Source organism: Macrotis lagotis, chromosome 1 (genome assembly GCF_037893015.1).
Source record: "Macrotis lagotis isolate mMagLag1 chromosome 1, bilby.v1.9.chrom.fasta, whole genome shotgun sequence".
Lineage (NCBI taxonomy): Eukaryota > Metazoa > Chordata > Mammalia > Peramelemorphia > Peramelidae > Macrotis > Macrotis lagotis.
The window spans coordinates 575696235-575722965 of record NC_133658.1 but is presented as its reverse complement, the minus strand read 5'-3'; the positions used below and the strand labels follow the sequence as shown (position 1 = coordinate 575722965).

At 38.3% G+C, this 26731-nt stretch overlaps 1 protein-coding gene across 2 annotated transcripts in view; it reads right to left on the bottom strand.

Annotated features, from left to right (window-relative positions):
* Nucleotides 1-386: 386 nt before the first annotated feature.
* The window catches only part of HCLS1 (hematopoietic cell-specific Lyn substrate 1), a 39372-nt gene continuing 13027 nt past the window's right edge, over nt 387-26731 (bottom strand). For both annotated transcript variants that reach the window (XM_074214635.1, XM_074214634.1), the window contains exons 4-17: nt 21207-21336; nt 17772-17882; nt 16383-16437; nt 15461-15571; nt 13777-13832; nt 11522-11576; nt 10799-10909; nt 8651-8706; nt 7969-8038; nt 6244-6389; nt 5156-5263; nt 4520-4817; nt 1304-1375; nt 387-1118 (exon numbers count right to left, since the gene is read on the bottom strand). In XM_074214635.1, the coding sequence (XP_074070736.1) occupies nt 982-1118; nt 1304-1375; nt 4520-4817; nt 5156-5263; nt 6244-6389; nt 7969-8038; nt 8651-8706; nt 10799-10909; nt 11522-11576; nt 13777-13832; nt 15461-15571; nt 16383-16437; nt 17772-17882; nt 21207-21336 (1516 nt within the window). In that variant the 3' untranslated portion in view covers nt 387-981. The remainder of the gene's footprint in view (nt 1119-1303; nt 1376-4519; nt 4818-5155; nt 5264-6243; nt 6390-7968; nt 8039-8650; nt 8707-10798; nt 10910-11521; nt 11577-13776; nt 13833-15460; nt 15572-16382; nt 16438-17771; nt 17883-21206; nt 21337-26731) is intronic.

Genomic DNA, 26731 nt, shown 5'->3' with positions numbered 1-26731 from the left:
CTCAAACAATTACAAGCTGAGTGACCCTGGACTCATCAGGTCACCCTGTAGGTTTCAGTTTCCTCATTTACAAAATGAGTTGGAGAAGAAAATGGAAAATCACTGCAGTATCAATGCCAAGAAAACTCAAATGAGGTCTCAAAGCTTTTAAGCAAACATGACTAAAATGACTGAACAACAACAAGGGTAAATTATTTGCTAAGACAAAAGATCTAAAATTATGGTCAAAATATAAATATGTGTGAAAAAACTAAACTAAAATTCATATTTTCTGATTTCTAATCCAGTGCCAAGGAAGGCCCCTAGAGATGGTACCTGTGGCACACAACTGAAGGAGAGCCAAAGCTCTTGGGAGGTCAATTATCTCAGCAAAGACAAAAACCAAAGATAAACAAAAAAAAATCAGTCACTTTATTTCCAATTCAAATCATCAGATTCAGTTAGAAGACCAAAGAAGGGAAGGAAAGGGACCCATTAGGAGCTGCTATCTCAGGAGTTTGGGGTAGGGAATCACAAAGTCTTGGGATTGGGCTAAAAGAGTCTCTGAGAGAAAAGAGGCAGACTGAAGTTGAGGAAGAGGTGAGAAGGCCAGGTGACCATTAAATGATGTTTCTGTAACTGTTGAACCTACTCAGTGACTTGAGGATCAGAGAAGGCTGACATCTCCCCCAGTATGCTCCTCCCCTCAAATAATCACCTTGTATCCATTACCTCTCTTGTCTATAACTATATGTATATATATTCTGTCTCCCTTTCCTCTCCTATGTAATGTAAACCCTTGAGGGAATTTTACTTCTTCTTCCAGATCCTCAGTGTCTAGTCTACTGACACATGGTAGAAATTTAATAAATGCTTGTTAATTTGATGGTGCAAAGCAGAGCACAAGGCAGGGGTGGAAGTTCTTGGTGGGACCAGGGTGAGGCAAAGAGTGTCTAGAGACAAATGAGTGATGGAGACATTGTAGGATAATGGCAGAAAGGATCACTGAAGGAGTTGGACATAATTTGCTGGAAAGAGGCCAAAGTGACCACGGCAACGTCCTCGCCACCAGCCCTCATCAATCATCTCGATGTCAGTGATGGTGTCATCTGGGTCAAAGGATATCTCATCGCTGCCCTCTATGGAAGAAATTGAAGGAATCCTCACTCCCAAGTGAGAAAAGGACTTTTGGTTCCCTTCTGTGCTCCCCCAAACTCCCCAAGAGGGAAGGTGAGTCTGGCCTCCCCCAATCCAAACTTCAGGAAAGTTAATCTCAGTTACACAGGACCCAACCCCGGGCAATTCATCTCCAAAGTTGACCTACCTCCTTGGTAATCATACAGGGCAATAGCTGAAATCCCTTCTGATTGAGGCTTGGATCCAATGCCAGAAGTTCCTACACAAGGAAATAAATGGGTCAATATCAATGCTTGTCAGACAAGAGGGATAGCTTTGAAGAGGAAATGTTGAGAAAGAACTGGTCTCTATATTCCCTACAGGGTTCCTAATTAATCACCATGTATAGTATTAATCTACTATATTATGTTTGCGCTTCATTTTTGAAGTAGACAATATCAGGAAGGTGATCCCATGACAAGTATGTGAATTGGATTGGGGGGTGGGGTGGGGCTGTGCTAAGTTACCAGCCTCACATTCTCCTCCAAAGCCATCTGGTCCAGTGGCCAGATATGAATCAGGAAGGATGACTAGAGAAAGGCCTGGATTCAAGGCAATCAGGGTTAAGTGACTTGCCCAAGGTCACACAAGCTAGTAAGAGACAAGTGTTTGAGGCTGGATTCAAACTCCTGTCCTCTTGACTCCAAGACCAGTACTCTATCCACTGTGCCACTCAGCTGCCCAATCTATTATATATAAGAGGACAAAGAATGAAACAAACCAAACTTCCATTGACTTATATTCCAATGGGGAAGGCAACAGATAGATAGATAGATAGATAGATAGATAGATAGATAGATAGATATACACTATATACATATACACTATATATACTATATACACACTATATGCACACTATATACACATATATAAAATAGATAACATATATAATGCTAATAAGTAAAAATATATGCAAAAGATATATACAAAGTAGTTTGGGAGGAAGATTGAGGAGATCATGCAGTGGTGTGCTGATAAATATTTAACAACCAGTTCTTGGGGCAGGTGTATATACATGATACAATTTTAAGTTTAATCTATATATTAGCATTTTCTATAGTCTAGGCAATCAACAAAACAATATAAGTCAAGCTCTGATTTGCAGTGTTTACTGATTTCTAAGGAATGAATGCTTACACTGAAATTTTAACAAGAGCAAAGTCCTAGGTGAAGAAAAACTTCCTGCAGAAAATGATGCCTAAAGGTGTTGTTGTTGTTTGTACTTCATTCTTTTTTTTAACTTTATTTATTTAAGGCAATGGGGTTAAGTGACTTGCCCAAGGTCACACAGTTAGTTATTAAGTGTTTGAGGCTGCATTTGAACTCAGGTCCTCCTGACTCCAGGGCCAGTGCTCTATACACTGCTCTATCCAAGCTGATTCCTTGTCCATTCTTGAAGAGGACCATGACATCAGGGAGGTGATGCTATGAAATACAAGTGAATTGGATTTAAGTGAGGGAGGGAGAGTCATCTGGGTCCAGTGGAGGGATATGGATCAGGATGACTGGATTGACCCTGGATACAATGAGAGATTGTGACCTTTTTAAGCTAAGGTCTTTAATATATCTCAATTTGATTGAGGCAATGCCTGTTCTGTGATTAAAGCAGATAAAAAAATGAAACAAAAAAAATGACCCCTTAAAAAAAAATTTGGGAGAGGAAGACCCTCTGGGTTTCCAGTCAAAACAAAAACAATTGTTATTTACATACAGTATGAGTCAATCAGGGTCCAAACAATCATAAAGTGGGATTTGTCCTAGGATCTACTGTAGGCCAATCTATGAGAACCAGAGTAATTTGGATTTAAGGCATTTCTCTTTTTTTCTTTTTTCTTCTAATTTATTTATTTTTGAATTTTACAATTTTTCCCCTAATCTTGCTTTCATCCCCCCCACTCCCCACAGAAGGCAGTCTGATAGACTTTATACTCTTTCCATGCTATATACATTAATCTAAATTGAATATGTTGAGGGAGAAATCATATCCTTAAGGGAAAAAAAATATAAGAGATAGCAAGATCACATAAGATCAATTTTTTAAAATTTAAAAGTAATAGTCTTTGGTCTTTGTTCAAACTCCACAATTCTTTCTCTGGATAAGATAGTATTCACTGGGGTAGATATCCCAAAATTGTCCCTGATTTTGCACTGATGAAATGAGCAAGTCCACTAAGATTGATCACAAACCCTATATTGCTGTTATGGCGTATAATGTTCTTCTGGTTCTGCTCATCTCGCTCAGCATCAGTTCATGCAAATCCCTCCAGGCTTCTCTGAATCCCCATCCCTCCTGGTTACTAATAGAACAATAGTGTTCCATGATACACATATATCACAATTTGTTCAGCCATTCCCCAATCAATGGACATTCACTCAGTTTCCAATTCTTTGCCACCCCAAACAGGGCTGCTATGAATATTTTTGCACAAATGATGTTTTTACTCTTTTACATGATCTCTTCAGGGTACAGACCCAATAGTGGTATTGCTGGATCAAAGGGCATACACATTTTTTATTACCCTTTGGGAGTAATTCCGAATTGCTCTCCAGAAAGGTTAGATAAGTTCACAGCTCTACCAACAATGCATTAGTGTCCCAGATTTCCCAAATTCCTTCCAACACTGATCATTGTCCTTTCTGGTCATATTGGCCAGTCTGAGAGGTGTGAGGCGGTACCTCAGAGATGCTTTAATTTGTAGTTCTCTAATCAGTAAAGATTTAGAGCAATATTTCATATGACTATGGATCAAAGGAATTTCTTAAGAAAGAAATCTACCCCATATATCTAGTCCATAATATAATTTGATAGGTATCTTGTGAAGTTTCAGCAATCAAAATTTAGATTCCTTTGTGCAGAGTACTAAATAGGGTATCATACCCTTACCTACAGGTGCCTAAGCTATAATACATCTCAAAGGAAGAGAGGGTTTACAAAGTAGTAAGGGGAAGTGAATTCCAGATATGTAGGACAGTCAGTGCAAAGACCTGAAGACTGGAGATGTTATGAGTGACAAATAAAGAGATCAGTTTACCTGGATCAGAGAAAGAGGAATAGACATTATTGGGAACAGGTTATATAGGGTTTCAAAAGTTAAAGAGAGTATTTTACCCTAGAAGTAACAGGAAACCTCTGGAATTTATTAAGTAGGGGTGTCATATAGTCAGATTGACACTTAAAAACTATTTTGATAATAGTGTATGGGATAAACTAAAGAGGTGATAGACTAGAGGAGGGAAGACCAATTAGGAGGTTACTGTAATTATTAGATGAGGGGATAAGTGCTTAAATTAAACTGTGGCAGTGCAAAGAAAGGATCAGATGGAAGGATGTTTGGAGGTAGAAATCCTAGACTTCCAAACTCACCAACAGAACAGGGGGGCACAGAGAGCCCTTCAGGCTCCAGGACATCCTCATAATCATCTCCTACATCTTCTACACCTGGTTGTTCTACATCCTCATAATCATTTTCTTGATCTCCATCCTGGTATGATTTTTCCAACTCCATCACATCCTCATAGTCATTCTCAGTCTCCAGACCTGGTTGGGGCTCAGGTTCTGACTTTGGCTCTGGTTGATAGACTGGTTCTTCCAGGGTCTGGAACCTATCAGGAGTTCTAGGGGGTAGAGCTGGAGCTTCCTCATTATCTGGCCAGTCATTGTCCTGAGAGAGGAAAGCAGAGAAAATTCCTGCCTTGTACCTCAGAGATCAGGATAAACTACAGATTCTTTCCCCTCCCCTCCCAACTCTACCATGTCTCCCCAGAATCCTAAGATTGTCTTTTACTGCTAGTCAATTCCATCCTTGACCCTTTCACAAATGGCTCAATCCTCATTCCCAACTATGTGTTTATCTACCCAGGGCAGATTTAGAGAAGTGGGATGAGAGGAGGGAAAAAGGAAATTTATTCAGTCTCAGGAGATGACATCAGGGATTATAAACAATTAAGCTAAGGGAATACTAATACTGCTAATACTACCAATAAAAAAAATTCCACTCACCTCTGGGGGAGCCTTTTTTGAAGGTGGAGTTGGCACTGAAGGAAGCTCTTTGTGTGTGGCTATGGGTGCTGTCTTGGGAGGCAGGCAGCTCTCTACCTGAGACCTATCCTGAGGAGCAAAGAGCATATTCTGGATTATTTTCTTTCCCTTCATATACATGCCTTGAGTTTTTTGATTCATCTTCCATCCTGAAATGCCCAGTTCTGTCCCCTTTTCCAAATCTCACCCATTCTTTAAAACCCAGCTTAAATTCCATCTTCCCTGAAGACCCCAGCCCCCAGTGATTTGTGAACTTAAAGTCTATGATTCAATTCAATGGGTAAGTCACTTAACTTTTGTTTGACTTGGTTTATTCATCTATAAAATAGGGAAAATAAAAGCACCTACCTCCCAGGATTTTGTGAGACTCAGATGAGATAATAATTGTAAAGAACTTAGCACCATGTTGGACACATAAAAAACATTATATAAATGTTAGCTATTATCATTACTGTACTGTCATTTATACCTTGAATCATTATTTAACTTTTAATTGGTTTAAAGGGTCTTGGAGTCTAGAATATTTGAATCATCTTAGACATTTCCAAGCTGTGTTACCTCAAATCACTTAGGATCAGTTTGCCCCAATTTCCTCAACTATTAAATGAGGATAACAATAGCACCTACCTCCTAGGACTGTGAAGAGAATCAAATAAAATAATGTAAGTAAAGCACTTTCCAAGCCCCAAAATGTTATATTAATGCTAGCTAGTATCTCCCCAATTAACTATAAACTCTTTGAAGGCAGGAACCTTCCTCATTTACCTGTGTCTTGCAGTGAATAAAGTGCCAGGCCTGGAGTTAAGAAGATCTGAATTAAAATCTGACCTCAAATATTTACCACCTGTGTTACCCTAGGCAAGTCACTTTACCCTGTTTCCCTCATCTGTAAAATGATTTTGAGAAGAAAATGACAGACTACTCCAGTATCTTTGCCAACAAGAAAACTCGAAAAGGGATCAGGCACAAACTAAAAATAGACTAAACAACAAATATTTTTTTTTCCTGGGTACCCTGGGTAAAGAAATCTAGATGCTGGGGAAGCTTACCTCTGAGGGGATTCTCTTGGGGACTGGAGTAGGCACTGCAGGTTTCTTTGGCACCAACTTTCGTTCTTGTTTCTCTTCTGCCTGTTTCCTGTTCTCTTCTGCCAGGGATTCAAATTTCGCCTTCAGTCCACGAGCCCCACTAGAAGCTATCAACAAGGTTAAATAATGTTAGGACTGAAAGAAAGTGATAGTGGGGTAATATCAAGGGATGGTGATCAATGAAATATGAATAGAAGAGGAAGGATAATTAGGAGTCTGCAAATTTGGAATGGATTCTAAAGGGGAATGTGAAGATGTAGACCTCAAAACCATATCCTTAGAGCCACAACTTTCCCTAAACCTATATACCCCCTTCTTATTTCTGCAATTCTTAAAATTCTATTAATCCTTTTCTTTCCCAGACTTTCTTCTCTCTTCCCAGATCTGTTTTCTTAGGCACCCTAAAACTCCTATGCTTCATTGCCCCCAGTCTTCAAAGCATCATGCCTCCCTATTACCCTCCTAAGCTACAATTTCATCTTTATCTTGCCAATTAAATCCCAATACCTTTCAGTTCACCATTCTTGGGCACTCTTCTCTTTCAGCTCTTACCTCCTCCTGCAAGTTTCTTTCTATTTCCTTGAACCAGCTAGCCCAGTGAGAAGAAACCAGTGGCAGTGAGGCGATAATAATAAAATCTGAGACAGAATGTACTTCTAATTTAACTTCCTAATCCAGACAGGAATCACCTCTATAATATACCTCAATTCATTTAAAAATGTATGCAAATTAGCATTTTACAAATGAACTATTTATAAAATGGCTAGTATATACAAACAAGACAACGAGGTTGGTATAGTGCATAGAATTCAAGAACCTTGGAGTCAGGAAGATATGTCCTCAAATCTAGTTCACAGGGCAGCTGAGTGGCACAGTGGATAGAACACTGGCCCAGGAGTCAGTAGGATCTGAGTTCAAGTCTGACCTCGACACTTAATAATTGCCTAGCTGTGTGACCTTGGGCAAGTCACTTAACCCCGTTGCCTAAAATAGATTTTAAAAAAAGATTTAAAAATCTAGCTTACATTTATTAACTGTGACTCTAGGAAAATCACTTAACCTCTGCCTACCTCAGTTCCTTCTCTGTGTAATGGGGCTAATAATATCACCTACCTCCTGAGTTGTTAGAAGGCTAAAATCAGACAAGATTTGAAAACTCTTGTAAAACTTAAAGTGCTAGTTGTTATTACTATTATTATAATACAAATATTAACTGTTAAATATTATTATACAATAAAATATAATATACAAATGTAAAATATTTAATAATGTAAGATTTATTTAAACTATTTATTTAAATGGAAATTATTTTAATTAAATTCATTAAATAGTGAATATTATTATACAAAGATTAAAAACTAAATAGAATCTTCCTCTTCTTGAAGACTTTCAGTGATTGGAGCTCCTTATTTCATTTTTGGATAATGATATTAGAACATTCTCCAATTGAATTAGATTCTCTGTATCTTTTACCTGATAGTCTTAGTTCTCTCTCCTAGAGTGATGCATAATAAATATAACCCCTCTTCCAAATGAAGGATGAGGCTAAGGATTACCTAACTTGATCTGGATGGGAGGATAAGGGTAATCAGAGGATGCAAAAATTGCTAGACTGGGAAAAAGAGAGTGAAGAGGTAGAAAAGATATTAGATTGGGTGGAGAGGAGGAACTTGATTTTAAACTCACCAGCCTCTATGGGTATGGTCTTCTTATAAGATGAAGTTGGGGCTTCCATCTCACTGAAGTTGACTGCACTCTATAGAAGGAAAAGGGGAAGAGAGAGAAGAGCTGACCTAAGAGCATGTGGCCTAATGATGGGAACATTTAGAACCTTCCCAGGTGAAATCCTCGGATGGGTAAAGTTCCAAAATGGGAGAGAGAGAGAGGCAGAGGTCCCAGATTTCCAGATACATATGGAATAGTTCTGAACTGTTGGATGCTCTTGATCTCAGTCCCAGTTAACACACACACACACACACACACACACACACTCCAAATTTCACATTTTCAAAGAGGCAATGGAGATTGGAGAAATGAGGGAAACTGGGATTAGGATTAGACAACACAAGGTAACAAACCATGCTATGAGTAGGATATAAACTTCTTTCACCTTCTCCTAGGGATTTTCTCTTTTATTCCACTAAGTCTACTCCCTCAACCCTAGTCCAAGTCAGAACTTCTGACCAATCCATCAGAACCCACAACCAAGCTATCCAGGTGTGGAAATCTTGCCTCTTCACTGAGTGCAGGGTGATAGACACAGGAATACAATCATCAACACTTTCCCCTGTCCCCTCTCCATATTATTATCCTTGTCATCACTCGGTATAATTTAGAGGGAATGCTCTTGGTATAGGGAGTATCTTACCTTGTCTACTCGGTCTTCCTGTACCCCATATTGACCACCAAAACCTTTGGCATAATCTGCAGAAAAGAGAAATCCAATTGTCAGACCAAAGAGACAAAGCAAAAGAATAGGGAAGAGAGTTGGGGAGAGGGAGGAACATGGAGGACAGAAAAAGATAGATAGGAAAAGACCAATGCATGAATTAAAAGATTGGAACAAGGATTGGAAAAAATGGAAAAGGTAGTCAAAAAAAGTTAGGGAGACTGGAAGAAAGAGATAAGGGATAAGAGGTGAGGATAGGAAAGAGCACATATCCCTGATCCATCCTACCTCTCCCTTTATTACTCAGAATCAGCTTCTCAGTATCTCCCTCATGGAACCACTATAATAGACTCTCCAAAATGAGAACTGGTAGTAAATATTTCCCTTCTTGGTAAATTGTATTTGTCTTAGTGTCTTTGTTTTGATTTGTTTGTTTTGTTTGGGGGAGGAGGAAGGAGTGGTTTAGACCTCTGATTTTTATGACTATATAGTATTTTCCATGCAATTGTTCCCTTCACTGATGCAAATGAGTAATTTGTCAGAACTTTATACTCTTAGACATGTCTGGTACTTCTTATTTCCCTGAGAGGAAAAGGTAGTATGCTATAGCAGGTAGCGAATTCATCTGTAATCAAGAAGACCAAAGTGTAGCTCTGAGAAAATCATTTAACCTCTTAGTACCCAGGGCAACTCACTTAAAACTTTAATTTGTAGGGTAGTTGTCTATATGCATTGATAGAGAGGGTTTTCAGTGAATTGGAGGGGAGGGAATCTTTACAAATTTCTTTGATAAAGATCCAATGCTAAGTAAAATAAGGAAGAGATTCAAATATGTATGAATGATAGATATTCCCAATACATAAATGGTGAAAAGATAAGAACAAGAAATCCTCAAAGAAAGCAATTTAAATTATCAACAATCATATGAAAAAGATGTCAAATCACTAAAAATAGCTAAATGAATATTAAGACAATTTCACTTCATACCTTATCAGATTGACAAAGATGATAAAAATGGAAAATGACAATTTATGGAAGGGAAGTAAGATGATGGGCACCCTGGTATACAATTGGTGGAGCTGTGAATAGATCCTATCATTCTGGTATATAATTTGGAATTTGCCCCAAAGTCACTAATCTGTGGATGTCCTTTGATTCAGTGATACCATCCAAAATCAATACCTTTAAGAGGTTAGAGAAAAAGGGAAAAGGACCCTTCTATGTTCAAATATATATAAAGCAATTTTTTATTGTAGGAAAGAATTAGAAATATAAGGATTTCCAATCAATTCAGAATAGCTAAACTAAATAAGGTATATTCACCTAATAGCACATTATTTCACTAGAAGACATGACAAAAGAGATAGTTTCAAAGAAACCTGGTAAGATATGTATGACCTGATGTAAAGTGAACATAGCCTGAAAAACAATTTATACAGTTACAATAACATTATAATAACATTGTGAAAAATAACTTTGAAAGACTTATGAACCTTGACTAACTATGACTGAATAGATGCAATGATGAAAATAGAGGAAATTCCCTGTACCACAATTTGCCTATAACAATTAAATCACAGGCACAATCAATCAAAAAAAAATTGAATCTCATGAAGTACTCTGTTGATTTGAGAGTGCTTGCATTAAATCTACTTCATTCTACTTGTTTTAGAAACAAAAATCGTCTGAAAATTGGTTGAGTAGTATTGGAAGAGAGATTTCTGAGGTTCATAGTAAGACTTCATTATTCTGTTTCTAGTTCCCTTACCCGTTCAAGTACTCACTCACTCCTCAGTAGCTTTCCTTGCTGCATCTATAATCATTTCCTCTTCCTAATATTCCCTTATTTTGCATCTCCCTCTGGTGTAAGCCTCCCTACCCACATCATTTCTCTTCTATTCCCTCATCCAATCATCCCACTCCACCCTTTCCTATTAACCCTCTCAATCACATTTCCCCCTCAACATTCTTATATCTAACAATTCCAACATGAAAGTATACCTGTGCTTCTAGGATGCCCACTAGGGTAGCTTCAGGGGCAGAGGTAATCTGTCTCATCTGTCTCAGTCCCTCAACACCAAAAATCCTCCCCAAACTCTACTCTGTCTTCCAGTCTCTCCAACTCACCTCGCTGGGACTCATGTTTTTCTGTCTCCCCTTTGTAGTCATAGCCAACAGCTGCTTTGTCCACTTTATCCTTCTCTACTCCATAGCGACCACCAAAGCCCCTGGAGTAATCTGTTGAAAGAGAGAGAGAGAGAGAGAGAGAGAGAGAGAGAGAGAGAGAGAGAGAGAGAGAGAGAGAGAATCAGTTCTGTCATCCCATCTCCAGTATGGAGAATTCATTCAGAAAATGGGAAGTGGGAATGTACCCAAGGGAAGGTGGGAGAGAGAATGAACTAAGTGGGTGCTTATGAGACAGAGCGTTGTCCAAGTGAAGGAAGGAGTGTGGAGGAATGGGTATAATAGCCTCCCAGTTTGCATTCAGTTACCTCACTTCTAATTTGATGCAATGTACTTTTTTCACCCCTTCTTCCTTCCCCTCCCCTTCTTCTGAACACATGTTGAGGAAACTATTTCTAATTATTCTTTCTCCCCATTCCCTCCACAAAGTTTTGAAATCTTGAGATAAGTCACAAAACAGTCATGGGCATAGTAAGTTCCATGAGGGAAGGGATGGTTTCATTTATTTCTACCTCCCCAAAGCCATGCTGGGTCGATCCTGATACAGTGCAGGCATTTGATGCAGTGAAGCCACTGATGGCTTAGACATTTGAAAAATGGGATGGGGAAAAAAGCAGGCACATCTGGGCAGGAAAAGGTATAGGACATAAAGGAAAAGGGTCTCACCTTTCTGAGATGTGTGTTTCTCCACTTCTCCTTTATAATCAAACCCAACTGCTGCCTGGGGGGGAAAAAGGGAGACTTGATTGAAGCATCATCTACCAAACACACACTCTCTCCTCACTTTCTAGTCCTACTCCTTTCCAAGCATTAGATTACACTGTGGAGCAGTTAAATGGTGCAATAGATAGAGCACCAACTCTGAAGTCAGGAGGACCTGAGTTCAAATCCAGCCTCAGACACTTAATAATTACCTAGTGACCTTGGGCAAGTCACATAACCCCTTTGCCTTACAAAAAAAGAAGATTACACTGTGAGGTGCTCAAGCAAGAAGGAAGTAGGAGTGGTTTAAGATAGTTATTGAAGAGATGCTCCCTTACACCACCAACCTCAAGTTTTTATAATATCATCATGGAGTGGTTTGTGAATATGCTAATGGCTTACATCTCAGATTTCTTAATCTGTCTTCCAAGGTCCCCATCATCTGGTTCTATCTTCCTTTCCAGTCTTTTTTCATACAACTCCCTCTCACATACTCTATTCTCCCACCAAATTGCATTATCTGCTTAAAAAGTTGCCTATTCCTTTCCCATCACCAGTTCCCCAGACCCTGGACAGACTTCCTTCTCTCTTTTTTATGAATATTCTTTTATCTCAAGGTTCACTTGAACTATCACCTTCTCTGCCTCTTTCTTGAAATTTCTTGGAACCCTTGTTTAGATGATTCATGCACTTAATTATATTTTAACTTGTAGAGTGACTAATTGTGGTTATCTTATTCTCCCTAGTAACTCGTAAAGTCCTTGAGCTCAGACAGTCATTTTTTTTATCCATTTATTCCAAGTGTTTTGCACAGAATATATAATAATAAACAAATATTTCTGAATTGATTTGACCTCTGTTGATCATAGATATTTAATGATGTTTGGCTTAATATCTCTTCTAATGACACTTATCTATCTATCTATATATATATATATATATATATATATGTAAGTATGTATGCAAGTACATATACATAATTCTGTATTCTTTTTAAGCAAGGTTGTATTCATTGTCCACACAGCTGAATGGTGTTCCTAATTGCATTGTCTTGGCTATGTCATCTCCCTATTCAATGACTGCCTCCCTCATACTGTTGGGATCAAAAACTTAACTACTATGTATACTATTTAAAACTCTTCACAATCTGCCCATTTCCAAGCTTCTTATATGTTACTGCCTTCTACAATATCAGCAATCTGGCCAATCAATTTTACTTGCTTTTCCTCACATTTTTGGGGGGGAGGGGTTGTTGTTGTTCTTTTGGCAAGGCAATGGGGTTAAATGACTTGCTCAAGGTCACAAGCTAAGTATGCATTAAGTATCTGAAGTTGAATTTGAACTCAGGTCCTCCTGACTCCAGGGCCAATGCTCTATCCACTGCACCACCTAGCAGCTCCTTGCTCAATCTCTTCTTATCTCTTTGTCTTTGGCCTAGCTGTCCTTGTACCTGAAATACTCTGCCTCCAAACCTCTGTCTCTTAGAATCTCAAGCTTTCTTCAAGATTTAAATCAAATTACACTTTACATAGGAGACCTTTCCCAGTTCCCATACCTAATAGTGCCTTCCCTTCTAAGGTTATATTTCATATATATTGCATACATCCAGTGAATACAGTGTCACCTCCACTAGAATGTTGGACAGAGATTGAGTAGCCCAATTTAGCCTGAATCTCACATCTTTTAAATGAGGCAATTTCATATGAAATGAGAGGCATTAATGGGTGATAGAGAGGGGTAAGTCAGGATGGCCAACTGAGTTAAGGTCAAAAAGAACATTCTTATAACACAGGGGAAGTTGTGATAGAGACTGGGCTTAGAATTAGACAACACAAGGCAATAGACTGTAGTGGTAGTGTGAAACAACCTTCCCACACCAATTCCTAGGGTTTGCATCTCTCTCACTTCTCCAAGTTCACTCACTCCAAAATCAGGACTTCTGACTAAGTCACTAGAAGCCAGAGCTAAGGAAAGTAAATGAAGGAAAAGAGTCCAATGCGTGTATTTTGTTCCCTAATATCCTTATTCCCACTTTGTTGCTCATCCACTCTTCAGAACTACTCCCTTATCTGTCATCACCCCTTTCTTATTCTTTCCCTCTTGACTGAACAATGGGTGACATACATAAGAGACAATAATAAATAATTTCTCCTGTTCTCCCACCCTAGTCCCATCTCCATCAACATTTTTGGTTTAGTTAGGGGGAATCCCCCTCTTACCTTGTCTACTCGGTCCCTCTGTACCCCATATTGACCACCAAAGCCTTTGGCATAATCTGAAAAACAGAAAGTTCCAGGAGTGAAATCCGTAAGACAAAACCAAAGAATGGGGAAGAGAGATGGAGAGAGAGAGAAAAACGAATATGAAGGTCAGGAAGAGATAGATAGGGCACAACCATGAGAAGTGTGTACTTAAAGAGAAGAATGTACAGATGAAGAAATAGGAATATGGATTGGGAAAAAGTACTTGGGGCAAAAAAAAGGTAGATAGGGATAGGCAGAAAAAGACAGAGTTAAGGATAATAAGGAGTTCCTCCCTAGCCCTGATCTATCCTACTCACTTCTACAGTAAGAGGCCTTGCCAGCAGTAACATATTGATATCTTAGGATGTCCCCTATGATACCAGTGCAGTAAACTCCCCTTTATTTACAAGAGCCTCTGGAAGCTGGTGGCCTAGCATCACCTCTCCACTCAGCTATATTTTTCTTGATTGGGGGGGGGGGGGAACAGGTTGTATTGTCAGATCTTTAATTACATGAATGTTGGATACTCTCAGTATCCTACTGAATGTAGTAGAAATTTCCTCCACTGATACCAATCAGCAATTGGTAAGAGCAGTGAAAGGCTAATTGCCTTAATTACTTTTATTATTTCCATAGAAGGCAAAGAAATTCTGCTATAAGGGACAGAAAACCTAGCTGAGTAAGGAAGACCTTGGTTTAGATCTTATTCCAGACACATATTGGTTTTCCACCCTTGAGTAGACAACTAGGTGTTGACCCAGTGGATAGTGTTAAACTTGGAGTCAGGGAAATCTGAATTCAGATTCTGATGATGCTTACTACTTATGTGACTCTGGGTAAGTCAATTAACCTTTCTCAGCCTCAGGTTCCTCATTTCTAAGTTGGAAATAATAACATCTACCCCACAGAATTGTTATGAATATCAAATGAGATAACATAATACAGAGCAAACTTTAAAGGACTATATAAATGCTAGCTAGTAGTAGCAGCAGAAGTAGCAGCAGCAGGAGTGATAAGTTAGTGCTTCAGGTAAGTTCCTAAATCTATAAATTGCAACTAACATAGTGAGCTGTATCGGTAGAGGAATTTCGTCACCACATTTCCTTATTCCAACAAGATCACAGGTCCTGGTCCTCAAAAAATATTTTTTTCACATCATGAAGTAGAAAGTTGATTTTAAATTTCTGTCTTTGAGCATATTGCATGCTACTTGCTAGTTCCAGGTAGGATGGAGAACAAAGGTAGAGAATGAGGCAGAGGTAGAAGTGAGACTGAAAATATCAGCTTGTTATTCTGTATTTTGTTCCCTAATATCCTTATTCCCACTTTGTTGCTCATCCACTCTTCAGAACTAACCCCTTATCTGTCATCATTCCTTTCTTATTCTTTGCCCTATTTTCCCACTCCTCCTATGATCCCTAGTCTCCCTGCTCACATCATTTCTCCCATCCAATCATCCCTTTCCCATTAACCCTCTCAATCACATTTCCCCCTCAACATTCTTATATCTAACAATTCCAACACGAAAGTATACCTGTGCTTCCAGGATGCCCACTAAGGTAGCTTCAGGGGCAGAGGTAATCTGTCTCATCTGTCTCAGCCTCTCAACACCAACAATCCTCCCCAAACTCTACTCTGCCTTCCAATATCTCCAACTCACCTCGCTGGGACTCATGTTTTTCTGTCTCTCCTTTGTAGTCATAGCCAACAGCTGCTTTATCTAATTTATCCTTCTCTACTCCATAGCGACCACCAAAACCCCGGGAGTAATCTGTTGAATGAGAAAGAGAGAAAGATATCAGACCTGTCATCCCATCTCCAACATGGAGATTAAATTCATTCAGAGAATGGGAAGTGGGATGGACACAAAAGAAATGGGAGAGAGAATGAACTAAGTGGATAATTATGAGACAGAGCATTGTTCAAGTGAAGGAAGGAGTGTTGAGGAAGGGTTATCTTATTCTTTCAGTATAAATTCAGCTACCTCATTTCTAATTTAATGCAAAGCACTTTTTTCACCCCCTTCTTCCTCTGCCCTTGCCTTTTGCTTCTTCCTGCTTTCCCTACTCTCAAACACATTTAGGGAAACTACCTAAATGATCTCCCCAACCTCCACCCTCTACAGAGTTTGAAAAACCTAAGGACAAATCAGGACACAGGGCAAAGAATAGTAAGTATTTTGAGGGTGGGGAAATTTCATTTTTGTCTTTTTATCTCCAAAGTCAGAATGGAATATGAAAAGAGAGCTGACCTCTGAGACAGGAAAGCCTGACTCATACTAGCTATATGATCCTGGGAAAGTTACTTAACTTCTCAGTGAATTAATCAATGAAAAAATGACCAACCTAACATTGGAAAAGGAGATTCCTGATTTGGAAACTGCCTATGTCAATGAAATTACCAGTCCAGTCCCATCCCTAATCTATCCCCAAAGCCTAGCATAATGCCTGACAAACAGCAAGCACTTGATAAATGCTTATTGACTGAGTAGGGAGTAAAACCATAAATGGGATGAACACCTGAAAGCTGAGAGGGGGAGGGAATTGGTCAGGGCAGAGGCAACCATAAGGAAGAGTCCTTGCCTTTCTGAGATGTGTGTTTCTCCACTTCTTCTTTGTAATCAAACCCGACTGCTGACTAGAGAGGAACAAGGGAGATTTGATCAAAACATCAGCTGCTAAAATACATACATTCTTTTTCTCCCACCTTCTTAACTTCCTGCCAAAGTTTGGGCTATGAGGAGTGCCAGGAACAAATGAGAGTTTACTGGGGAGAGGAAGGTGACCTGACCTGTAGGTACTACCTACTCTATCCTTAGACTCAAGTTCTTACAATATCAGCAAGGGAGAAGTTTGGGAGCTCTCTAACATCACACATCTCCAATTTCTTAATCTGTCACTCAAAGTCCATCATAATCTATTCTAAATTCCTTTCTAGTCTTATTTAATACAACTCTCTCTGATGCACCCTTCACTCTTGCCAAATTGGATTATCCATTCCTTTACATTTTCCCATGTTCAGAATGAATTTCCCTCATGTCACTGACTACCAATTTTTTTTATTTCAATCTCCATGAAGCCCTTTCTGATTCCCATTAATGATCCCTTTAAATCTTTTGGTATGCTTGCTTTAAATGCTCATACGTTTGATTTATGTATGAGACTGGTTGATACATGGATTTGATTTAGGGGTATTTAATCAAGGGGAGTGATAACGATTCAATCACATCCACTATTCAGCTACCAAAGTGATTTTCCTGAAGTACAGAGGAATGACCATGTCATTGCTCAATATAAACTCCAGTGACCCACTTTTACATCTAGGATGAAATAAAAGTTTCACCAGTTGGCATTGTAAGCTCTTCACTACCTGAACCCTTCCTATCATTTACATAATAGACTTATTAATCATGACTGCCCTCCTCAACTCAGCAGTACAGCCATACAACCCTAGTTACTGTTTCTCACATATAACCCTCCCTTTTCTTGATTCCATGCTCTTGCATTGGAATGCTTTCTTTCTTCACCTCAATATTTTAGAATCCCTAGCTTCCTTCTAGGCTCAGCTCAAACACCAGCTTCTAAAGGAGATCTCTCCTGGCCTTCCCAACACCTTCCATTCTATGACAACCTTCTATCTACTCTGAATGTATCTTTGTACCTACCTAGTTTTGTACATGTTGTCTCCCTCATTAGAATGTAAGCTCCTTGAGGGCAAGGACATTTTTGTTTTATTCTTTCATACCTCAGCATTTGGCCCAGTGATAAGATGGAACATAAAGTGCTTACAATATGATTTCTTTATTTATTGAATCATCATCCCCAGATGCCGCCATGAACTTCCTCCTTCTCTCTTTATTCCCATACCTAGGGTCCTTTTCCAGACCTAGACCACATACTTCATAGTTAGAGTACCTGTATTCCAGTAAGGTATGTTATATTCCTCACAAGAGACCAAAGAATCCCCCTTACCTTGTCTGTCCTGTCTCTCTCAACTCCATATTTGCCCCCAAATCCTTTAGCAGCATCTGTCTGAGAGGAGTGTTTCTCCACATCAGCAACATACTCATGGCCCAGGGCACTCTAGAAAGGGCAATAAGAGAGTCAAGATCAACAAAAACATGGACAGAAACAAATAAGAAGAAATAGGGTGAGGCAAAAACAAGACTGGAAAAGATGCTTGGTATGATTCTTTTATGAAAGCTCTCTTTAAATCACACAGAAAGAATGATAGTTGTCCTCTATGCCCTCACAAGTGAAGAATGCAATTGTAACTTGACAACTCAATTTTATATGAATATGAATCAATTTTTCACGACCCTTCTGCAGAGTGAGCTGTAGACTATGACATCATGGAATTGATGCCATGACACGTATGTGAATTGGATTCGAATGAAGGAGTTATATGATAAATCACCAGTCTCACTTTTTCCTCCAGAGCCATCTGGGTCCAGTGGACAGATATGAATCAAGACAACTGGACATGGCCTTGGATGTGAGGTAGTCAGGATCAAGTGACTTGCCCAGGGTCACATAACTATAGAGTATCAAGTGTCTGAGGTCTACATTTAAACTCAGATCCTCTTGACTCCAGGGCTGGTGCTCTACCCTCTGGTCCACCCAGCAAAAGAGGACAAGGATGAATGGACAGAGTGATTCCTAAACCAGAGGGGAGACAAACACTGGCCAAAATGTGCAATATGAGTCATACAATAGGTAGCAAATGTAGAACAGGTGTTCTTAACCTTTTTCACATTATGGACTCTTTGTCAGTCAGGTGAGAGCCCTCAGAGACACTGGAATACTAAATTTCTATAAGACACAATGGATACAGAGCTCTGAACTTGCAGTTAGTTTAATAGTTTAAGACCTGCTTTAAATGTTTACTAGCTATGTGACCCTGGGCAGGTCCTTTAACCTTTCTCGGTCCTAGTTTTTTCATTTTTAAAATGGGGATAATAACACCTTCTTTACAAGGTTATGAAAATTGAATGAGACTACATCTATAAAGTGCTATACAAACATCAAAACACTTTTTAATGCATAAAATAAAATACATAAGATTACAAAAATTCAATTATATTTGAATACATATATTAGAAAGAAAAAGTTCACAGATCTGAAAAATACCTGATTAGTTGAAATTTTCCCCACCCAAGTTCACACCACCTGAAATCTATCCACAGACCCCAGGTGAAGAACTCTGATAAAGACAAAAACCTAAGATGTCTGTAGGTCATCATTAAGAATCAGAAGTAAGACCTTGTCTTGCCTTTATTAGTAAGCTGGATAAAGCTAAGGAAAACCTACAACTCCAGTTAATTCTCCATTATCTATACTCTAGGTAGGAGACCAAAGATGGGGCTAATTCAAAATGGCATACTTAGGGGGCAGCTAGGTGGCACAGTGGATAAAGCACCAGCCCTGGAGTCAGGAGTACCTGGGCTCAAATCTGGTCTCAGACACTTAATAATAACCTAGCTATGTGGCCTTGGGCAAGCCACTTAATCCCATTTGCCTTGAAAAAACCTAAAAAAAAAATGGCATACTTAAATCATTTCTCTTTGATTTTGAAGAAGCATATAAGTGAATCTAATGTTATGGGAATTCATAATACAAAATGAAGGCACAAGGGGGGAAAATACCTGAATAAGAAAATCTTTATGCTTGTCTTTGCTAGTCTTTTCACACTACGCTGAAGTGCAAAGCAAAGAAGAGCTTGTTTTACAGCATTTATTTATCATGGTGCAAAATACTAACTTATTTGTTTGTTAAATAGATGACAAGTTGTCCATTTGACTTGATTTCCGACCCATTCCTAAATTCACTGACACTTCTGTCCTAGGATCCTAGGATTTTGGCCAAGAATTAAATGCACAAAGTAAAACAGAAGAATTTAAATTGAAGAGAAACTCAAGATTCTTCAGCAAGATTTTTAGTTGTTTCTTGGGAGGGAAGTATCTTTTCAGCTATAAGTCTGAATTCAGTTCTGCTATTTATAACTTAGCTTGTTTTCTGCAGTTTCTTCACTTGCAAAATAAAGCGTTTGGACCAGAGGGGTTCTTAATCTAGCTAAAAATCCAGCTAAAAATTGTTTTGATAACTGGTTTCATGTATCTGGTTTTCTTTGTAATCCTGAATATTTTGTTTTATGCATTTAGAACAATATTATGAGAGAGGTACATAGGCTGCTCCAGAATGCCAAAGGGGGCCATAGAAAAAAAAATTAAGAACCATTAGACTAAATGATCGCTAATATCTCTTTCAGCTCAGAATCCCATGATCCTATAACTGGATGAGCAGTCCTATCTGCCAAGTTTCAAAAGTTAAGTCCTATAGATATACCTTGAAAACTTTTTTTAAAACATCAAGTTTCTGAACCATCTAATTATAAAATAAAGCTTAGATTTTTCACAATAACTTTGTATTACTGTGATAGTTTTGTTTTAAAATATATATCTAAATAAGAATATTAAAAGGTCACTGAAAGCCAAACAGAGAAAAGACACCAAAAATATTGAAAATGATTAATAGAAAATAATTTTTCCTCACAAATCAAAGTTCAGGATATACTGGCTAGATCAATTAAGACACTAGCATTCCTAAGACTTGTCCCCAAATACTTCTTTTCTTCTCTATCTTTAAAATTTAGAATAAATATTCAGGATACAGCCTAGGGTAAAGATGATTTAGAGTGATAAGTACAATTCTGAATTGCAGTTGAATGGCACAGTGGATAAAAGTGCCAAACCTGGAGTCAGGAAGACCTGAGTTCAACGCCAATCTCAGACACTCACTGACTGTGTGACCCAGGGCAAGTCACTTAACCATATTTAGTTCCATATCCTCATGTGTAAGATGAGCTAGAGAAGGAAATGGCAAAGCACTCCAGTATCTTTGCCAAGAAAATACCAAAAAAGGGGTCATGAAGAGACTGGCATGACTGAAAAAAAAAATGACTGAACAACAAAGATGACTTGTTCCAAAGTCTATAGAATAGTAAAGAAATGCTTAGTTTAGCATAGTAATAGCTAGCATTTATATAGTACTTTAAGGTTTGTAAAATGTTTTACAAACATTTCACAACCTTGTGAAATACATACTATTATTAATATTTATTACAGATGAAAAAACTGAAGCAAACAAAAGTTAAGTGACTTGCCCAGGGTCACACAGCCAGTAAGTGTTTGAGGTCAAATTTGAACTCAGGTCTACCCAACCTCAGGCCCAGGCTTATATGTACTATGGCACCACTTTTGGTAGTAGCAGAAGAATTTCAGAGTGCCTATCACAGTAGACTCAGCACTCTTATTGGTTGTGTTTCTAGTAGCCTGGTTTGCATTGCCGACACTCCAGTTATTAGTGCTTAACCAGTTCATCTGTCCAGGTCTTTTCTCTTGTACTCACCTTGTCCATCCTGTCTTTTTCCACCCCAAACCTGCCTCCATACCCATGGGATGCTTTGGGCCCTGCTTCCATCTCTTTTTTCTTGAGGACATTATGTTCTTCTGACACTTTGTTCCGCAGTTGGTGGATGCTGGAAGGGACCAAATCGCACAGATTTAGGAATCATTCTAGGAAGGCAGTGTGATGTCAAGAGCCCTTGCCACACTAAACCAGAAGTGGGCATCATCCAGTTCACAGACAATACAAAGTCTGAAAAATCATTTGGTTTTTTGCTGCCATGGCAACTGCAGATGGGACTCAAAATTCAATAAATCTAGGAACTTTTTAGGGGTGAATTAATTAAATGTTTGACCAAATATAGCAGGCTAATTTTTAAGTTGTTAATTTTGTATGGTCTGTGAATGATGTTATAAATATTCAAATGGCCCTTGGCAGAAAAAGGGTTCCCTATCCCTATTCTAAAGAAACCAGAGAGGCTGAAGAAAAGGGGTGTTAATGGGGCAACTAGGTGAATGGATAGAATACTGGTCTTGGAGTCAGGAGGATGGGAGTTCAAATTTGGGCTCAGACACTTAAAACTTACTGTGTGATTTTGGATAAGTCATTTAACCCTGATTGCCTTGCCTTCAGTACCATCTCCATTTGTCCTGATTCACATCTGGCCACTGGACCCAGATAGCTCTGAAGGAGAAAGTGAGACTGGTGACTTAGCCTAGCACCCCTTCACTCAAATCCAATTCATGTGCATGTCGTGGCATCACCTTCCCTGATGTCATGTTCTTCTTCAAGAATGAAGGACAAATTAGAAAAAAAGTTATGTTATTATGTAATTTTACTAGCTTATACTTTATTTTTCTTCCTTAAGGATATGATTTCTCTGTCATCACATTCAGCTGAGATCAATATATAACATGGAACCAATGTAAACACTTAACAGAATGCCTTCCTTACTCTACCCCAATAGGAGGGTTTTTTTGTCCTTTTCCTACCTCCACTGCACCTATCCCTTTCCCATGCCATGCCTCTTTAGGTGAAGATTCCTGGTACCTCTTCCTCCTTTTGTCCTGCTGTTATAAAAATATAAATTTTTGTATGAATTGTGAGCTCTGGCTTCCATATGCATGCTCATTTCTCTTATAATAAACCTAGTTTTCACATGTTTCTTGAAATTGGGATTACCTATTGCCAACTCTTCTGTGCCAAGCTGTGTTATAAACTACCTGAGGTATAAAGAACACTGAAAGGCTAAGTGATGACTTGATCCCAAAGCCAATGACAAGCATATTCTTTTTTTTTTAGAAATTCTTTTTTAAAAATTTTTTTTTATTTATGGTAATGGGGTTAATTGACTTTCCAAAGTCATACAGCTAGGTAATTATTAAGTGTCTGAGGTCACATTTGAACTCAGGTCCTCCTGACTTCAGGGCCATTGCTCTATCTACTATCCCACCTAGCTGCCCCAACAAAAACATTCTTGCATAAACCTTCTAAGCTATTTATTCTTTAGGACCCTGTGTCAGACCCTGACAGAAATCTTTAAATTGTTCAAACTTCCCTTAACTACCGCAACAGGTTGTTTGTCAAGAAGGATGGACTGAATTAGGGACAGAATTCCTGCTATTGCCTGTCTAGAGACAAGCACAACAGTTCAGATGTTAGGGAAGGAAAAGGGGGGGGTGATAGAAGGAGACTGTGGTAGACAGAAGGCCAGCTCTGATTCCTTCTCCACAGGAGCAAGCAGAGGCGAGAGAATCAAAGTGACCCTGCCTTCTGAGGCCAAGAGATGAAAAATGATAATGCTTCAGAAACTATTGCCATTGTAATTCCACAAAACCTACACTTCTACTTGTATTATGTTGTTTAGGTAGAGTCAGGTAGTCCAATAATAATGATGTCTGCAGATGGGGCTCTGTGTGAAGTGTCTATAACCCATCTTAGGATAGAGAAAAAGCAGTACTAAATTATGGGAGCCAGAGGGAAAAGAGGGAAGGAGGCAATCAAAGGATAGCAGATAGATAAAAATATATTTCTCGCTACCAGGAGAGAGGAATTTGACCTGAACCATGAAGAGAGAGAAACAAGAACTACACAGATAATATAGACTCTGTGCCTCAGTGTCCTTATCTGTAAGATAATGAGCAATAATAATTGTGGAAAGAATGCTTCCTCTGGAGGATGTCCCTAGCTTAGATAAGCTTAAATCCTAGAGGTGCTATCCCTTAAGGATTGTTTTGCTGCTTTTTTGCTTTTTGTTTTTTATTCTCAGTTTTTGGCTCCATCTAGCATTCCAGGCTACAGAAAAATTGCTAGTAATATCATAGTAATATCATATCCAATGAAGTGTTTCAGAAGTAAACATCTCAGAGTGATGGAAGTTACTTCCTCCTCCTTTTCTCTCAATCATGTGCCAGTGGGTGGGATATCTTAAATATAGATATATTTATATCTGATATATAGGTTAAAAAAAATTTTCATTTATAAGCAAGAGAAATTTCTCTGCTTTTGAAAGGAGGAAAGAAAGCAAGACAGACATAAAGAAAGACAGAAAGAAAGAAAGACAGAAAGACAGAAAGAAAGAAAGATGGAAAGAAAGAAAGACAGATGGAAAGAAAGAAAGAAGGAGAAAGAAAGGGAGGAAGGAAGGAAGGAAGGAAGGAAGGAAGGAAGGAAGGAAGGAAGGAAGGAAGGAAGGAAATGAAAGATGTATTTCTTAGTGACCCAGAATTAAAAAGCTTGATCTCATCTAAGAATCAAAGCAAAAAAAGTAATAGACAGTTTTTAGGATTAGAAATGGAAATAGAAAAGAAATAGTCTGCTTTGATTGGTCAAAGCTATACAGATCCTGAATTCCCTCAGCTACACTGGTATGAAATGAATTAACTATATCTGACATATAATGTCCTGGTGTCCTGGAATAAAGTAGCTTTGCTAGCATCAAAAAACTGTCTTGAATACATTTCAACACCAATAAGTTCTTCCAAGAAGTGTTTTAGGAAACAAAGGGAAAGGCTAGACCCCCAAGATTGGAGCTATAAACCTTAATATTCTGTAAAAAATTAATTCTTATAAGAAAAACTCTTAAAATTGGGACAGGGGTTGTTTTCTATTTGTCTTAAGCATTGTTCTAAGAGTTGAAGGCCACATAAGAATAAAAAGCAATGAATCTATTTAAAGGAAGGGGGGGAACAGGTAAGTTTGTAAAAGAGAAATAGTAAAAGTTCAAATCGCTTCTTTTTAAAAGTTAAAACTAACAAATACAAAATTTTATTAAATTAAATTAATTTTATTGTATTTTTATTCTTATATTTATTAAATTACATTTTTATTTTAATATTAAATTAAAATTAAAAGACTGAGAGACATCCAAAGGAAAAGTCATTTTCTTGCCCACACTTCCTGGGAACCCCCTGACCTGATCAATGAACCTTACTCTACTCCCCAGTCATTCTCTTACCAGCTTACCTTCCTACCATGATAATAGCTCTAATTCGTCCCCCCCCCATCCAGTTCTGGAACTATAAAGCATTACAATCAAATCAATACTATAATTACTCCTGGAAAGAATATGTCAATCTATGGCCACATTTTATTAACTTCTCAAGACCAAATCACCTCTTTGGTCATTTCTCCCTTATATATGTTGTCTCCTTGTGAGACTGTGTTTGTTTTTGTTTTGACACCCCTAGTACTTAGTGTAGAGCTTGGTTTACTGTAGGTGCTTAATAAATACATCTTTCCTTCTTTCTTTCATTCATTAATATAGTGGGGAAAGAAATGGGGAGAGGGAGTCAATAGAGGAAAAGAGTGGGAGGAAAGAAGCTGATCCTTACATTAGCCTGTCTATCAGCCTCTCTGCTGAAGCAGCTTCAATATTTACCCTTTCTTCCTTCCTCACTTTCGCAGATAATTCCATTCTTTCTCGATATTAAACAACAAATACACATTTAAAAAAATGAGGAGTATCAGGTCAGAGGAAGGGAAAAGAACCTCCATCTGGGAAGATCAATAAAGATTTCACCTAAGCTAGCCTTGGAAAGAATAGAATTTCAAAGGGAAAACAAGAAAAGGAATATGGAGAAAACACAAGGGAAATATTATATATTGGAAATAATATAAGTAAATACACCAAGATGGGAAAGTATTTGACATGTGTAGGTAAAACTATCACATGCTACATCTATTTCATTACTAAGGAAACCCAGTAAACCTTAGCAGTAGGATCGGAGATGAAACTGAAATGGACTTGACCTCAGCGGTCATCTCATCCAACTCCCTCATTTCATAAATGAAGAAACAGTCTCATACAGGTCATTCAAAGCACCTTGGAGTAAGAAGCAGAGTTGTAATTCAAATTAAGATCTTCCTTATTTTCATTATTACATCATATCATCATTCAGCTTCTAGTCAGGTGATCTTTCCTACTTGGCTTTATCTCTTTTTGTATTTGATGTATCTGAAGAGTCCATCACTCCTTTTACAGCACTTCAGAGATGCTCTTCAAATCATTATTTTAATTTCCAATTTGTACCACTTTTTGTGACACCCACTTTTTTGTGACCCCTGTTTCCTTCTCTTTCTTTGTCATTTCCTCATACTTGTAATGCCCCCTTTGCTCTTCTAGTTCCATATATTTGGTTTTATTTTCTTCCTTGTATGGAACCATTATATGTTAGAGAGAGGGGGGACTTTTAGAATCGGTGTCTTCCTTTTTTCAGATAAGGAAACTGAAGCCCCAAAGGATTCAGTGGCATAGCTATCTAGTAGCAAAGCTGAGACAAGAATTCAGATTTATAGCATTGTGATTATTTTTTTTTCTTTCCCTTCTTTATTAATCAATGTCTAGCTTTTTTGATTTTGCTTTTTAATCTTTGACACAAATCATCCTGGAATAAGGATAAGGATTGATTGACTTATGATTTCTTTTCTATAGAGAGCACTCAGGATGAGGAAATTCCCTCTGCTACTACAGATTAGGACCTATTTAGCAATTTATAACCTTAGAGAGATGCTTGGAGCATTGAAAAATGAAGTGCTCTTTCTTCTCTACATCATTCTTGTCCTTTCAAGCCTGGTGAAAGAGGAAGACTTGGGATTTTCGCTTAGAAGGAGCCCTTTCCACCTAGGACATAAGCACCTGCATTCTCCTGTTAGCATGCCTACCACTGCCTAGATGTATTATCGCTTTCATCAAATGTGTGGGCAACAGAAAAAAGTTCTATTTCATGGAACTATACCACCATCATGTGGTCATTTTTATATTGCTGCTAACGACCTCTTCAAATCTTGCTTAATTTTAGGAAAATAAAACGGAAATGCAGAGAAATTAGGTGGCACTATGGATAGAATTTTGGGCATGGAGTCGGAAAGACTCATCTTCCTGAATTCAAATTTGACTTCAAACATTTACTGTATGACCCTAGATAAGTCACTCCTGTTGACCTCAGTTTCCTCATCCTAATAAAATGAGATAGAGAAGAAAATGGCAAATCACTGAACCATCTGTGTGTGTGTGTGTGTGTGTGTGT